The sequence below is a fragment of the Brettanomyces nanus genome, chromosome 4 (assembly GCF_011074865.1).
Source record: "Brettanomyces nanus chromosome 4, complete sequence".
NCBI classification, from domain to species: Eukaryota; Fungi; Ascomycota; class Pichiomycetes; order Pichiales; family Pichiaceae; genus Brettanomyces; species Brettanomyces nanus.
Genome location: NC_052377.1, coordinates 2,473,471 through 2,486,824, shown reverse-complemented (window position 1 = coordinate 2,486,824; position 13,354 = coordinate 2,473,471). Strand labels below are relative to the sequence as shown.

Below are 13,354 nucleotides of genomic sequence, written 5' to 3'. Positions count from 1 at the left end.
TGCGCCATGTAATGAAGATTATTTTATCTTTGTCATCTTAAAAGTTGGATTTCTAATAAGAAACCTCGTATATATATGAGGCAATTAGCCGGAGGAATTGAACGAGTTTAGTTTAACATCAAAAAGTATTCCATTCCTATTTCTCTTCTTATATTTTATATTACACAATGGCTAAAATCGCTATCATCATCTATTCTTTGTACCACCATATTGCCGAGTTGGCCGAGACTGTCAAGTCAGGTGTCGAGGCTGCCGGTTCTACTGCAGACATTTTCCAAGTTCAAGAAACTCTCTCTAAGGAACTTCTCGCACAGCTTGGTGCTCCCGAGAGACCAAACTACCCAATTGCTAGCAACGAAACTCTTACTTCGTACGATGGCTTTTTGTTTGGTATTCCAACCAGATACGGTAGTATGCCATCCCAATTGAAGGCTTACTTCGATGGTACTGGAGGTTTATGGGCCAATGGTGCTTTATACCACAAGCCAGTTGGAATCTTTGTTTCCACTGGTACCGGCTCTGGTAGAGAGATGACTGTTGTTAACACCTTGTCTATTTTGGCTCATCACGGTATGATTTTCGTTCCTCTTGGTTACGCCAAATGTTTTGCTGACGTTGCTAATGTGACTGAACCTCATGGCGCTTCTGCCTGGGGTGCCGGATGTTTGGCTGGTGGAGATGGTTCTAGAAAGCCATCTGCTCTTGAATTGAGAGTTGCAAAAGTTCAAGGAGAAGAGTTTGCCAAGGCTGCTTCCAAATTGGCTAATTAGTCGTAGCTTAATTAACTAAATATATTATGATAAGATATTAATCATGGTGCTAGTCTGTAGGTTTTCCAATCTCCATCTATAGTGTCTCTTCTGTAGGTGATTCTGTCGTGAAGACGGCTCTGTCTTCCCTGCCAGAACTCGATTTCTAATGGAACAATTCTAATTCCACCCCATTTCTCCGGACAAGGAATCTCATTGTCCGGCGTATCCTTAAACTTATCACCATAACTGTTGATTTTATCCTGCAATTCTTCACGGCCATTTTTCAACACTGACGACTGCATCGATGCATGGGCTCCAATCTTCGAGCCTCTAGGCCTGGTCTGATAATAATGTGACGACACCTCATAGCCCACATCCTCCACAATACCTTCTATACGAACCTGTCTCTGTAGATTTCTCCAGAAAAACGTGATGGCCGCATATTTATTAGTGTCGAGATCCTGCTTCTTTTTTGAGGTATCAAAGTTGGAGAAGACCATAAATCCTCTTTTATCCAACTCCTTGAACAACACTATACGGCAGGAAACTCGGCCTGATGGAAGACTAGCTGTACTTAACGACACTGCCTCTGGGATTTTTTCTGTTGGATCGTCTTGGGCTTCCTTAAACCATGCAGTAAATTGATCTATAGGATCAGCAGTTACGTCTTTCTCATTCAGAGTACCTTTTTGGTACTGATATGTTTGCGGAGCAAAGATGATGGGCTTACTGTTTTCTTCAGACATGTTTAGGTAAAAAAGAGGATATTATACTTTAATCAGTGAACAGTAATCGGAAATTGGCTTTTTTATATACTGCACTATACTTTCGAGTCATTCGTCTCTTTTTGGAAAAAGGGGTGATTCCCAGAACTGCAGTTCTAGCCAACCGTTGGACTCAGAGATAGCACTATGTATTGGATTTGGAAGGGGTTGTCAAAGTTGGTATTCGCGGTAGGCCGTGGTAGTCCGCGGTAGTCCACGGTAGTCCACGGTAGGATGTGCCGTCCCGGTGGCCTCTGTCCGCTTAACGCTGCTACCTTCTGTGCTTCTTCATTGTCCCTCTAACTAACCACTCGTCTGTATCCAACTCCATGTTCTCCTTCATCAGCCGGATCTACCAGGAATATCTTCATTCCCGGAAGATCGGCAATGATCTGCCCAACTTGGATACTCGCTTGGATCCTCTTATCTCTATCCGTAAGTTCCGAGATAGCCTCACAGTATCACACTGTGTCCAGAATACCATAGTCACCATTACCATTCTATTCGCTTTCTACTTCATGGAATTGCCCATTTGGGCCAAGATATTGATGCTTTTCACCTTGTTATGCTTAGTGTTGGTGCCACTTACAGCTCAGTTCTTCGGCTACAGTTTGCCGGTACTAAGTTGGGTCTTTCTATTCTTCACGTCCAAATACATCCCGTTGTCCATGAAAGAACCGATAACTGTCACTGTTCTCCCTGCCGTGGAAACAATTCTCTATGCGGACAACTTGTCGCAGATTTTGGCCTCATACACCTGCACCTTACTTGACATTGTCGCCTGGATACCCTACGGTCTCGTTCATTTTGCTATGCCTTTTATTGTCGCCGGACTAATATGGATCTTGGCTCCTCCCAAGACCCTTCGCAACTTTGCATGGGCATTCGGTTTTATGAATTTGATTGGTGTCGTCATTCAGGACCTTCTTTTCCCCTCTGCTCCGCCATGGTATAAAGTTCTTCATGGTTTAGAGAAGGCCAATTACTCTATAAAGGGTTCTCCAGGTGGTTTAGGTAGAATAGATGCCATCTTGGGCTTCGAATTATACACTACAAACTTCACCAACTCTCCACTTATCTTTGGAGCTTTGCCGTCACTTCATTCGGCTTGCGCCACAATGGATTGTCTTTGGTTGTGTTATTTATTTCCTTCTTTCACTCCTCTCTGGTGTTTCTATGTTCTATGGATGTGGTTTTCCACTATGTACCTCACCCATCATTATTTTGTTGACTTGGTTGCGGGTAGTTGTCTTGCCGTTACCCTTTTTGGAATTGTTCAGATCTCTGGTAATCTGCCTATAAATGACAAGCTTTGTCGTTGGAGTTATGAGACTATAGATTATTACGATGCTCTGGAACATGATCCATTACGTGAACGCACTGATGTGTTGATGGATACGTTCAGTGAGATGACTAGTTCGATAGATCATCATTCTGACCAATCTGACCACTCTGACCAACCTGACACACCTGAAGCTGACCCTGACCACTTCGTCGTAGACAGTGAAAGTGACACTGATAGCTACAGTTATAGCAATATCAACTCGGCATCCTACAACATGCTCCATTGATTCTTTCCTAATTAATTTATAGATTCAATAATGTATCATTATAATTACAAGCTAGTTATCGGAATTCTGTCTCATTTTCTCCTTTATAGTCTCATAATGTCGTAGATCCCGATCGTTAAAACCCACCTTCTGAGCATAGTCGCCGAGTACTCGGTAGCTTTGCATGAATTTCGCCACACAACGATCTGTACAACTGGATTCCGGCTTATTCATGTCCCCTTCTCCATAATCAAGTGGAATGCATTTCATACTGCAGTCCTTAAATACCGTCCTCAGAAGTGTCTTCATGGTTTCGTACTGGAACTCTGCCAACTCCATTTTCGCTAAATTAACATCCACCTGCGTCAAATCATTTTGATTCAGAAAAAATGACATCTCAACACTTCAATAAACAGCCCTCACAAACAACCGTCGCTAATAACCGTCACTAACAACCGTTACAAACAACCGTTACAAACAACCGTTACAAACAACTGTTACAAATAACTGTCATTAACAATCGTCAATCACTTGTCTCTCTTATACTGAAATTTTTCACCCATTGAAATCTTCCAACCGTCGCGCTTAGTTAATTGGCTCTTGTCTTTGCCGACTACTCATTTGCCATTCTTCTTTTTCGTTCCTTCAGCTTCAACCCTGTTTATTTTCCTGTTACTACTTGCCGGAGGTTACAGTACAATCCAATATAACAAAGAGAAAGTTCATTGAGTCCTATTTTACTTTTACGGAACAGCTGCCCTCACTATTACTCATACTATTACTCACACTAATGTTTTAGAATTCACTGCCCCCACTATTACCAATACGCAGGTTGCTGTTCACAGCTCACCATGCCTACAAACTTCCTCCGGCATCCAGAAAGATATTGCTATTTCCAAAAAAACCGTTAACTCTCTCTCTTTTCTAACTAAAAAGGAGCTTGACAAACGTGATATCTATGGACGAACGATCCTTCATTTAATATGTCTTCTAAACCGCTATGATTTGCTACAGAAGGTCCTTAAAAACCCCAATTTAAACCTCACCGTCGTTGACTATGAAAATCAGTGGAATTGTCTTCATATTGCTGTGTTCCACAGGCACATTGTCTTGGTCAAACTGCTTCTTTCATCATCTTCTGCCTCTCAATTGATCAAGGCAAAGGATAGAGATGGTTTCACGCCTTTAGACCTGCTCAGCAGTGACGGTCTTGCACATTTCAGATGGCTTCCTGAGAGTATCGGTCGTGTTCATAGGTATAGAAAGCCTAATAAACATGAATTGGCAGCATTGCAGGCTTCTCCAGTAAAAGAACTCAACCTTGAGGCTAGATTTATCTCCAGAGACACTTCCTCACTGCCCTTGAATACACATAGACCCTTACTTTCTTTTCTTCCTTCCCGTGGTGGTTCCGATATTCTTTTCTCCAGCTTATCTGATTCGTCTGCGCATTTAAACCCTGTCGATCCATCATCTCTCAAGCTCCATTATGGAGATTCTCATTATTATACTCGTCTCAGTGACCGGATTTCTTACCCACGTATCAAAAATGCAGTCATGTCCAAGTTCCATCGTATTATACTTACATGTGAACCCCGTGGTAATATATTTGTCTCTGGTCTGGGATCCAACGGACGGCTTGGAATCGGTTCCAGCCATACTAAGAGTGGCTTTGTACCTGTTACCAGGCTTCATGATGAGAGGATCGTCGCTGCTGATGTCTCTGATGATCACACAGTTTGTCTAAGTTCCTCCAACAATGTCTACACCTGGGGTTCTAACACTTATGGTCAGCTAGGATATTATGTTGATACTGATGTGGACGGTATTGGATCTCATATAGACCCCAGTCAACCTCTTCCTCGCTCTGTCTGTCTGGGTGACTTAAAGAAGAATTCTGAGAGGCTCTTGGGCGTTACTTGTTCCAAGTATCATACAGTTGTTTACACTCGACACTGTCTCTATATCTGGGGGTTAAATCTAGGGCAATTTGGATTTACTACCGATCCCACAGCGACGAGAAACGATAGAAGATCTGAAACCAGATCTGAAACCAGATCTAATTCAACTTCTTTGTTGAAAATGATCGAGAACGTTCCTCGAAAGTTGGAGTTTAAACATGGTGTCATCAGGCAGGTGAGTGCGACTGAAAGGGCCACCCTTGTACTTACAGAGAAGGACGAAATCCACGCTTATTTGCATGGATATCATGCAAGAATTCTTCCACCTTTACTTAGTAAGATAGATGACAGCAACTTCAATGCTTTCAGACCTCGTGTCCTTTCCCAGAGAAAACGGATCGTGAAAATGGTTACTCAGAAAGCGTCTTCTGTCTGTTTGCTGCTTTATGACAACGGAAATGTAACCCAACTTACTATGGATATGCAGAGTAAGAACACTGGCGATTTCACTAAGTCACTACGGTTTTCTACTGTTTGGAAGGCTTCCAAAAGGCATATGAGATGTACAGATGTTGATATGGGCAACGACGGATCCGTGATAATCTGTGTTGCCGACGGTTCCGTGTATAAACGAACCAAAAGAATCAAAGTCAAACAATCTAATTCGAGTCATGGTGCCATTTCCAGACGATACAAATTCAATCGTGTCTTCGACGTCAACAGGGTTGTCAGAGTAATTACTGATCCATCTTTTGACAAGTTCTTCTTTATTAGAGACGAAGTGGATCTTTTGCCTCATAGAATGGCGAAAAGTTGTGTTTTTAGGGATATTTCTCGACTATCTCCTATGTACGAACTTGATGATCGGCATTTACAGATCCGTCTGATTGTGGATACTTTGAGCGAACCTCTATTACTCAAAGAGGATACTTATAAGGCGGATTTCTTAGGTAAAACATTTCAAAGTTTGTGCTCCAATAACAACGAAATTGGATCAGGCTACAATGATTCCAGTGATGATGAAGAGGAGGTCTCGCTCAAAGGAATCTCAGACAAGATTTATAGAGCCTATTTGTCCCGATGGTCGACTTCGCCGGTAATTCCTGTGGTTCGCCTATCCTACTTCGATACACAGGGAATTTCAGATATGCTTCAATCGGAAGATCTCGAGTACTGGCTCACCTTGAAGGATCTCGAATCGGGGAGCAAGCATTACGATTTTACCGTAGTGGTGAAAGATGATTTTTCTGAACATCAATTCGAGATGAGGTGTCACAAAGAGCTACTTGTTCAGAGATGTCCTGTGCTAAGGAAGCTCATATGTCATGGAGGTGATCCTTTGCAACTCAACGGCATTAGTGCTGTGTGTGAAAGCCCTTGCTCACTGTATATCTCTGGTAAAGTGACGGTTCGAGCCATAGGAATATTCCTTCACTTCTTATATACCGATCAGTTTTTGGACGTCTGGAACCATTTTCCTCTTGGCAAAGTTCCTGCTGAGATACAGAGATCTCGAGTTTCTTTTGAATGCGTTTCTCGCTTGTTCGGGATTGTGAGTCCTGTTGGTAGAACGCAATGTGTTAGCTCGTTACTCGAAGATTTAGAACAGTTACTTGCTGGTGATAGAGGAGATACTGAGATAATACTCCGAGACGGGACTTTGATGGCACCTTCGTTTTTGCTGTCCTGCAGAAGTGCTTACTTTGAAACAATTCTCTCAGAGACGTGGACAGAAGTAGTTCCTGGCCAACGTACTTTGCACATTCCGGAAGCCTCTGTTATACAGTTCCGGGCTATACTTCGATATTTTGCCGGTTGTGATTATTTGTCACTCTTTGAAGGGCTTAAAGTGGAAAATGCAGAAGAATTCTGCAACTTTTGTCTCGATTTGATCGATATAGCAAACGAATTTCTTCTAGATGAACTATCCGATATCTGCCAACTGTGTCTAAAAGATTTCATTACGCTTGATAACTATGAAGTACTATTAGTGCGGGCATATCAAGCTGATGCTAGAAAGTTGTTTGAAAACTGTCTTTGGTTTGTCTACAATAACTTGGGACTGCTCCTATTTGATAGCGACTCTTTAGTGGCAGACGTTAATTCGTTTGACAAGTCGTTTTGGCTCTGTGTTGATGCCGGAATCAAGTGGTTTGATAGCTTGAAGCATACTGCCAGTATCAAGGAGATTTACAACCGGAAGGAAGAATCATCTTCACCTTTTGTCAAAAGTCCTAATACGCTAATTATGGAGTTTATGTCAGACATAAAGTCTTTTGATAGCCATTTTGTGCATCCGCTTTTATGGGATGCGTTGGGTTCTTTCAAAGAAGAAGACGATCTTATGGATGTAGCATTTAGTAGAAGAAGGTCGTCTTCCAAGGCCAAAGAGAAGGAAGAGGAGAAGGAAAAACCATTGTATGGTATTCATCATGCTCTAGTTCCTGGCTCAATGCCAAGTTCGGCGTCCTTGGATAGGCAATTGGACTCACGACACGGCGAATCGTTTACGAGTACCGATTCGTTTGGAAGCGAGTCTGCTATTGCTGACGACTTCGAGTCTGTTGGAGGAGACGACTTTGTGGTCATAAGTGGAGGCAACAATAGAAGATGCCGGTCATCAGCAAATCGTCGTAGCCCAGATTCAGGAAATGGCAGACCGCAGTTAGCAAGTGTTTCTATTTCCGAGTCGAGTTCGGTCAGCAGACGCCAGAGCAGTACAGGAATGGGTTCAATGGCTATGTCAGCTTCGACATCGTCTACGGTGTCGTCTTTGCCCTCTCTTGATGAAGCATTAAAGTCCAGAGAGAAGCGGTCTTCGTATACTCCGAAGTATAAATATAGGCCATCGTCGGCATCTTCTACAGCTCGTTTGTCGCAGAAAGAGCGTAAGAAGAAAGAATTGAGTCACGAGGCAAAGCCTGAAAGTGTTACACCTGTTCCCACATCTATAGCACCTGCACCATGGACTGGAAGCTCGACTTGGAAGACAGCTACTCCTGTGCCTGTAGCATTGCAGTTTCCACCCACTGGAAGTAGTGTTCCGGCGGTTGCAAGTTCCGGAAAGCAGATGTCTGCTTGGCAGGAGAGGCCTAAAGTGGCAGCAAAGGTGTCTTTGACGATGCCAGATACACCAGTAGGATCGGTCACCTCGTTTGACTCTGTGCTTCTTGAAGAGAAAATGAATAAGGAAATTCAGCAGAGTAGCATGAATCAGAGAGTTTCATTGGAAGATGTTCAACGAGAAGAGGAATTCGCTAGATGGTGGGAAGAAGAAAGTGCAAAGGTTCAAAATGAGATGAGAAGAGGCAAAGAGAATGCCAAAAAGGCTCAAAAAAAGAATCATCGTAAGGTCAAAAATAGCGGTCAGTACCCTCGTCAAGGACTACATGGTGAGCACAATGAGAGAGCCCATCAAACTACCTGAAGGTACCTGAAGGTATAATGTACAGTTAATATAATAAATGCTAATCTAGTTCTCCGGTATCTTCGACTTTTATTTGAGTATGGTCATTTTCTTCCTCATCCTCATCTTCCACTTCTGGAAACCAGCCATATCTTTGGAAATCTACATGATAAGGCGTCCAAGAAGAAGGAGGACGAGATCGGCTGGTCCAGTCGAATTTTTCAACCTCTACATCTTCGTCTGTGAGCCTCTGAACCTGCCTAAGCACAGCCTGATCAGTATCTCTTTTAGAGATAGTACCCTGAGAGTTAATGACTCTCCACCACGGAATCAAAGAGAGATCAAAGATCTGATCTCCGTTAGTGTCCCTTAGAAATTCAACATAGTAGTCCATGTGCTTCAACGACATACCAACCTGTCTGGCATTTCTCGGACAATGTATGAGACGAGAAATTTGTCCATAGGATGTAACGTGGCCCTTTGGGATTTGGAGGATCTTGGAATAAACGGCATAATGAAATGTTAACTGTTCATCTGTAGGAATCTTGGGCATGATGATAGAAATAGACACAGTAGTAGAGCAACGACAAGTGGGAAGCACAAAATACAAAAGAAAACAAAATAACCAAATATGGTTCTATCCTAATCTACTCGACGAGAGCTTCATATAGACTCCAAACACGAAGGTAATTGGTGGCTTCTTGGTTGCACGGTCACAAAACTAGTTGGGCGCACAAACTAGAAAAAAACACAGGTTGCCAAAAAATGCCCATCGTAAAGATATCCTTGGAAACAAGGCGGTGCCGAGGAAAAATAAATGGAGCGCGTTGGAATTTCGGAGAGAAGACGGAGGGACGAGAACCTTAGACAGACAGACACTCGGCCAACATCCAGCATTACATTCAACTCTGTAGCTTCAATCTCTGTTGCTTTAATCTCTCTGTAGATTACATATCTCCGTGAATTCCATATCTCCGTGAATTCCATATCTCCGTGTCTTCAACTTCTCCCCACCATTTTCATCCTTCATTTTCCACTTTACACCCCCTCTATAACGCACTCCTCACGTGACATAAGTCCTCAGTTTCTTTTTTCGGCAACATCGCCTATTTCTTTTTTTCGCGCTCACTTGAAAATCTAATCTGGCCAAGCAAGACATCTTCCATTTTGGAATTGAAACTTCAGGTATCAGCAAGAACAGCCGGACCTGCTTTTTTTTCTATTGAAACATTGGATTGTCCTTTTGTAATTTTTTTGTTTCTTTGGTTGGCACTTTTTTTTTCTTTCCAACACCGTCAACTGTCTGCTGATCTACTACCTTCCATTTGATCTTAGAGAAAGGGATCATCCTTCTTAAGTAGAAGTCTTTTGATATTCCAGGGATTTGTTTTTTTTTTTTGTGCTGCCTTTTTTATCGGGTATTTAGAGCATCTATAAAGCATCGAATCAATCAAAATCACTCAAAATGGTAAGTGTCGATCAGTTAGGGACTCAAAAGAGAGTACTAACTGAAACTCAGACTTCGGCAAAACAGACACAACAGACACTACAACGGAAACAGATGGCAGAGAAACTCGAGAGAGAAACTTCAGAGCAACGTAAAAGGCGTTTTTTTTTACAGACGGATGTGAAAACGGAAAGAGCCAAAGATTCAGGTGATGTCACCAAAAGATTCAAATATTTGTTAGGACTGACCGATTTGTTTCGTCAGTTTATTGATATCAGTGCTGTCAAGGATAAAAGTGTCATCAAGATGATTCGAAAGATTGATAGAAACATCCGAGAGGAAAAAACCGCAGGTCGTAATTCTAGAAATAGAAAGAGTGAAAAGGAGGAAGATGAGGAGTTGATGGAAGACGAGATCGTCGATGAATCCGTTACCGTTCTTACCGATTCTCCCAGTTATGTTCACGGAATACTTCGTGATTATCAGGTTCAGGGTCTAAACTGGTTGATTTCTTTGTATGAAAATCGCCTCTCTGGAATTTTGGCAGATGAAATGGGTCTAGGAAAGACTCTTCAGACCATTTCGTTTCTTGGATGGCTCAGATATTACAAGGCTATCGATGGACCGTTTCTCATTGTCGTTCCAAAATCTACATTGGATAACTGGCGAAGAGAGTTTGTCAAGTGGACTCCCGAAGTGAATACGTTAGTTCTACAGGGAAATAAGGAGGAAAGAGAACAGTTAATCAAGAAGAGGCTTCTTACCGCAGATTTCAACGTTTGTATCACATCTTACGAGATGATCATCCGTGAGAAATCCAAACTCGGTAAGTTGCGCTGGGAATATATTGCCATCGATGAGGCACATCGTATCAAAAACGAGCAGAGTTCGCTTTCACAGATCATTCGTCTTTTCTACTCTCGAAACAGATTGCTTATCACCGGTACTCCATTGCAGAATAACTTGCACGAGTTATGGGCTTTGCTCAATTTTCTTCTTCCGGATGTCTTTGGTGACGATCAGGTGTTTGACGAGTGGTTTGAAACCCAGGGAGGAGGAGAAGACCAGAATGAGCTGGTCAAAAAGCTTCATAAGGTGTTGTCACCATTCCTTTTACGTCGTGTTAAATCCGATGTCGAGACATCTCTTCTTCCCAAAAAAGAGATTAACGTGTACGTGGGAATGTCAGCCATGCAGATCAGGTGGTACAGAAAGCTATTGGAGAAAGATATAGATGCCGTCAATGGAGTGGTAGGCAAAAGAGAGGGTAAAACACGTTTACTCAACATTGTGATGCAATTAAGAAAATGTTGTAATCATCCATACCTTTTTGAAGGTGCTGAACCGGGTCCACCATACACCACAGATGAGCATCTAATTTTCAATTCAGGTAAAATGGTTGTTCTAGATAAATTGTTGAGGAAGCTGAAGAAAGAAGGTTCCAGAGTACTTATATTTTCGCAGATGAGTCGTCTTTTAGACATACTGGAGGATTATTGTTTCCTCCGAGAGTTTGAGTACTGCCGAATCGATGGATCTACCCCTCATGAAGAAAGAATTCTGGCTATTGATGATTTCAATAAGCCCGATTCTGACAAATTTATCTTTCTTTTAACTACGCGTGCCGGTGGTTTGGGTATTAATTTGACCAGTGCTGATATTGTGGTATTGTACGATTCTGATTGGAATCCACAGGCTGATTTACAAGCCATGGATAGGGCGCATCGTATTGGACAGAAAAAGCAGGTGAAAGTGTTTAGATTTGTCACGGAGAATGCCATCGAAGAGAAAGTGTTAGAGCGCGCAGCCCAAAAGTTACGTTTGGATCAGTTGGTGATTCAACAGGGGCGTAATGGATTGAAACAGAATGGCAGCAAGATAGCGAATTCCAAAGATCAATTGCTTGAGATGATTCAGCATGGTGCACAGAAAGTCTTTGACGAAAATGGAGCCGACTCACCAGATTTGAACGACGACATTGATCGGATCTTGAACCGTGGTGAAGAAAGAACTAAGAAGATGAAAGCTCGGTACGCCAATTTGGGTATGGACGACTTACAGAATTTCACGTCGGATAAGTCTGCATACGAGTGGAACGGAGAGAACTTTGCCAAGAAAGAACCCGAAAAGTTGAACATTTGGATTCATCCTACGAAGAGGGTTCGAAAGGAGCATCAATACTCTGTGGACGGATATTATAGAGACGTTCTGCATCAAATCCGAGGATCGCCATCACCGAGAGGATCAACCCCGCGACCACCTAAGCAATACAACTTACACGACTTCCAATTCTATCCGCAGGAATTGCATCAGTTGTTAGAAAGAGAGCAACTTGCATACAAGAAAAAGGTGGGTTATAAAGTAACTCTTTCTGATGTTAGATCTAATAATTATGATGATGGTGATGGCGAGTCTAGTGATGTGGATGACGAAGAAGACGAAGACGATGATGATGATGGTGGTGATGAGGATGAGAATGCGAGTGAGAATGCGAATGCGAACGAGAATGACGAAGAGAAGAAGAAGGAATTGAAGGCTAAACAGAAGGAGGAACAAGAGAAGATCAACAATTCTGTAGTGTTGAGTGAGGAGGACCAAAAGCAGAAGCAAGAGCTTATGGAACACGGGTTTGGAAACTGGAATAAGCGAGAATTCATGAGCTTCGTTCATGGCTGTGCACGGTACGGTTCAAAGGACCTATCTCAAATCTCTGCAGATTTCAAGTACAAGACGTTGGAAGAAGTGACGAAGTATTCGGAAGTCTTCTGGAGAAGATACAAGGAGATTGAAGGATATGAAAAGTATTTGAATCAGATTGAACAAGGGGAAAAGAAGCTTCGGAAGACTCTATTGCAGCAGGAGATTCTCAAGGAGAAGATGGAGGCACTGAATAATCCTTTGGAAGAGCTCACTATTCAGTATCCTCCTAACAACTCGAAAAGGATGTACACGTTGACCGAGGACCGGTTCTTACTCATCCAAGTGTACAAACACGGATTGACGAGTAAGAATTTGTACTCGTTAATCAAAGCAGATGTAGCAAGAGAGAAGACAATGCGATTTTCGTTCTACTTCAGATCACGAACTACAGGAGAACTCAGCAGACGTGTGAGCACGTTATTATTGGCCATTACCAGAGAAGTCGAAGGACCGGAAGCATTCAAGAGGAAGCTTAGTAGAAGAGAACATAGCAGCATTCCTAGCAGCAGACAGAGCTCAGAGGAATCCAGACAAGATGGTAAGCATAAGATATCAGCGGATTTGGAGATTGTTAGCGTTAAGAAGGTGAAGGTAGAGGTTTAAAGTATATATATGTACATTATTAATTTTATTCACGACGGCGTGATTGTTGTATGGTTTACCCGGAATCGAGAGAGTAAGAAGTGAAGGGGAAAATTGGAGGGAAAATTTTTAATATGGACCTCCAGATGCTTAAGTAAGCAAGAAGTTAGTTCGCGAAGAGAAGCGACGACAAAATAAAGAAAGAAAGTAAAACAGTCCAATGAATGAATCTCTTTAGAAGGGAATAAATTA

The 13,354-nt window shown here is 42.3% G+C and overlaps 6 protein-coding genes across 6 annotated transcripts; 4 read left to right on the top strand and 2 right to left on the bottom strand.

Annotated features, from left to right (window-relative positions):
- Positions 1–167: 167 nt before the first annotated feature.
- FOA43_004428 (uncharacterized protein) lies at positions 168–770 on the top strand (the record flags this gene model as incomplete). Its single annotated transcript, XM_038924668.1, has 1 exon — positions 168–770. The coding sequence occupies one exon, from the start codon at positions 168–170 to the stop codon at positions 768–770; it is 603 nt and encodes a 200-aa protein (XP_038780596.1).
- A 41-nt stretch (positions 771–811) lies between these two features.
- PDX3 (pyridoxamine-phosphate oxidase) lies at positions 812–1,498 on the bottom strand (the record flags this gene model as incomplete). The annotated part of the gene is made up of 1 exon (XM_038924667.1): positions 812–1,498. The coding sequence occupies one exon, from the start codon at positions 1,496–1,498 to the stop codon at positions 812–814; it is 687 nt and encodes a 228-aa protein (XP_038780595.1).
- Positions 1,499–1,845: 347 nt separating this feature from the next.
- Positions 1,846–3,087, top strand: FOA43_004426 (uncharacterized protein; the record flags this gene model as incomplete). Its single annotated transcript, XM_038924666.1, has 1 exon — positions 1,846–3,087. One exon carries the CDS (start codon positions 1,846–1,848, stop codon positions 3,085–3,087), a length of 1,242 nt encoding a protein of 413 aa, XP_038780594.1.
- A 96-nt stretch (positions 3,088–3,183) lies between these two features.
- Positions 3,184–8,394, top strand: FOA43_004425 (uncharacterized protein; the record flags this gene model as incomplete). Its single annotated transcript, XM_038924665.1, has 2 exons — positions 3,184–3,188; positions 4,167–8,394. The coding sequence occupies 2 exons, from the start codon at positions 3,184–3,186 to the stop codon at positions 8,392–8,394; spliced, it is 4,233 nt and encodes a 1,410-aa protein (XP_038780593.1).
- Positions 8,395–8,434: 40 nt separating this feature from the next.
- FOA43_004424 (uncharacterized protein) lies at positions 8,435–8,926 on the bottom strand (the record flags this gene model as incomplete). Its single annotated transcript, XM_038924664.1, has 1 exon — positions 8,435–8,926. The coding sequence occupies one exon, from the start codon at positions 8,924–8,926 to the stop codon at positions 8,435–8,437; it is 492 nt and encodes a 163-aa protein (XP_038780592.1).
- Positions 8,927–9,838: 912 nt separating this feature from the next.
- Positions 9,839–13,123, top strand: FOA43_004423 (uncharacterized protein; the record flags this gene model as incomplete). Its single annotated transcript, XM_038924663.1, has 2 exons — positions 9,839–9,847; positions 9,995–13,123. The coding sequence occupies 2 exons, from the start codon at positions 9,839–9,841 to the stop codon at positions 13,121–13,123; spliced, it is 3,138 nt and encodes a 1,045-aa protein (XP_038780591.1).
- Positions 13,124–13,354: the final 231 nt, after the last annotated feature.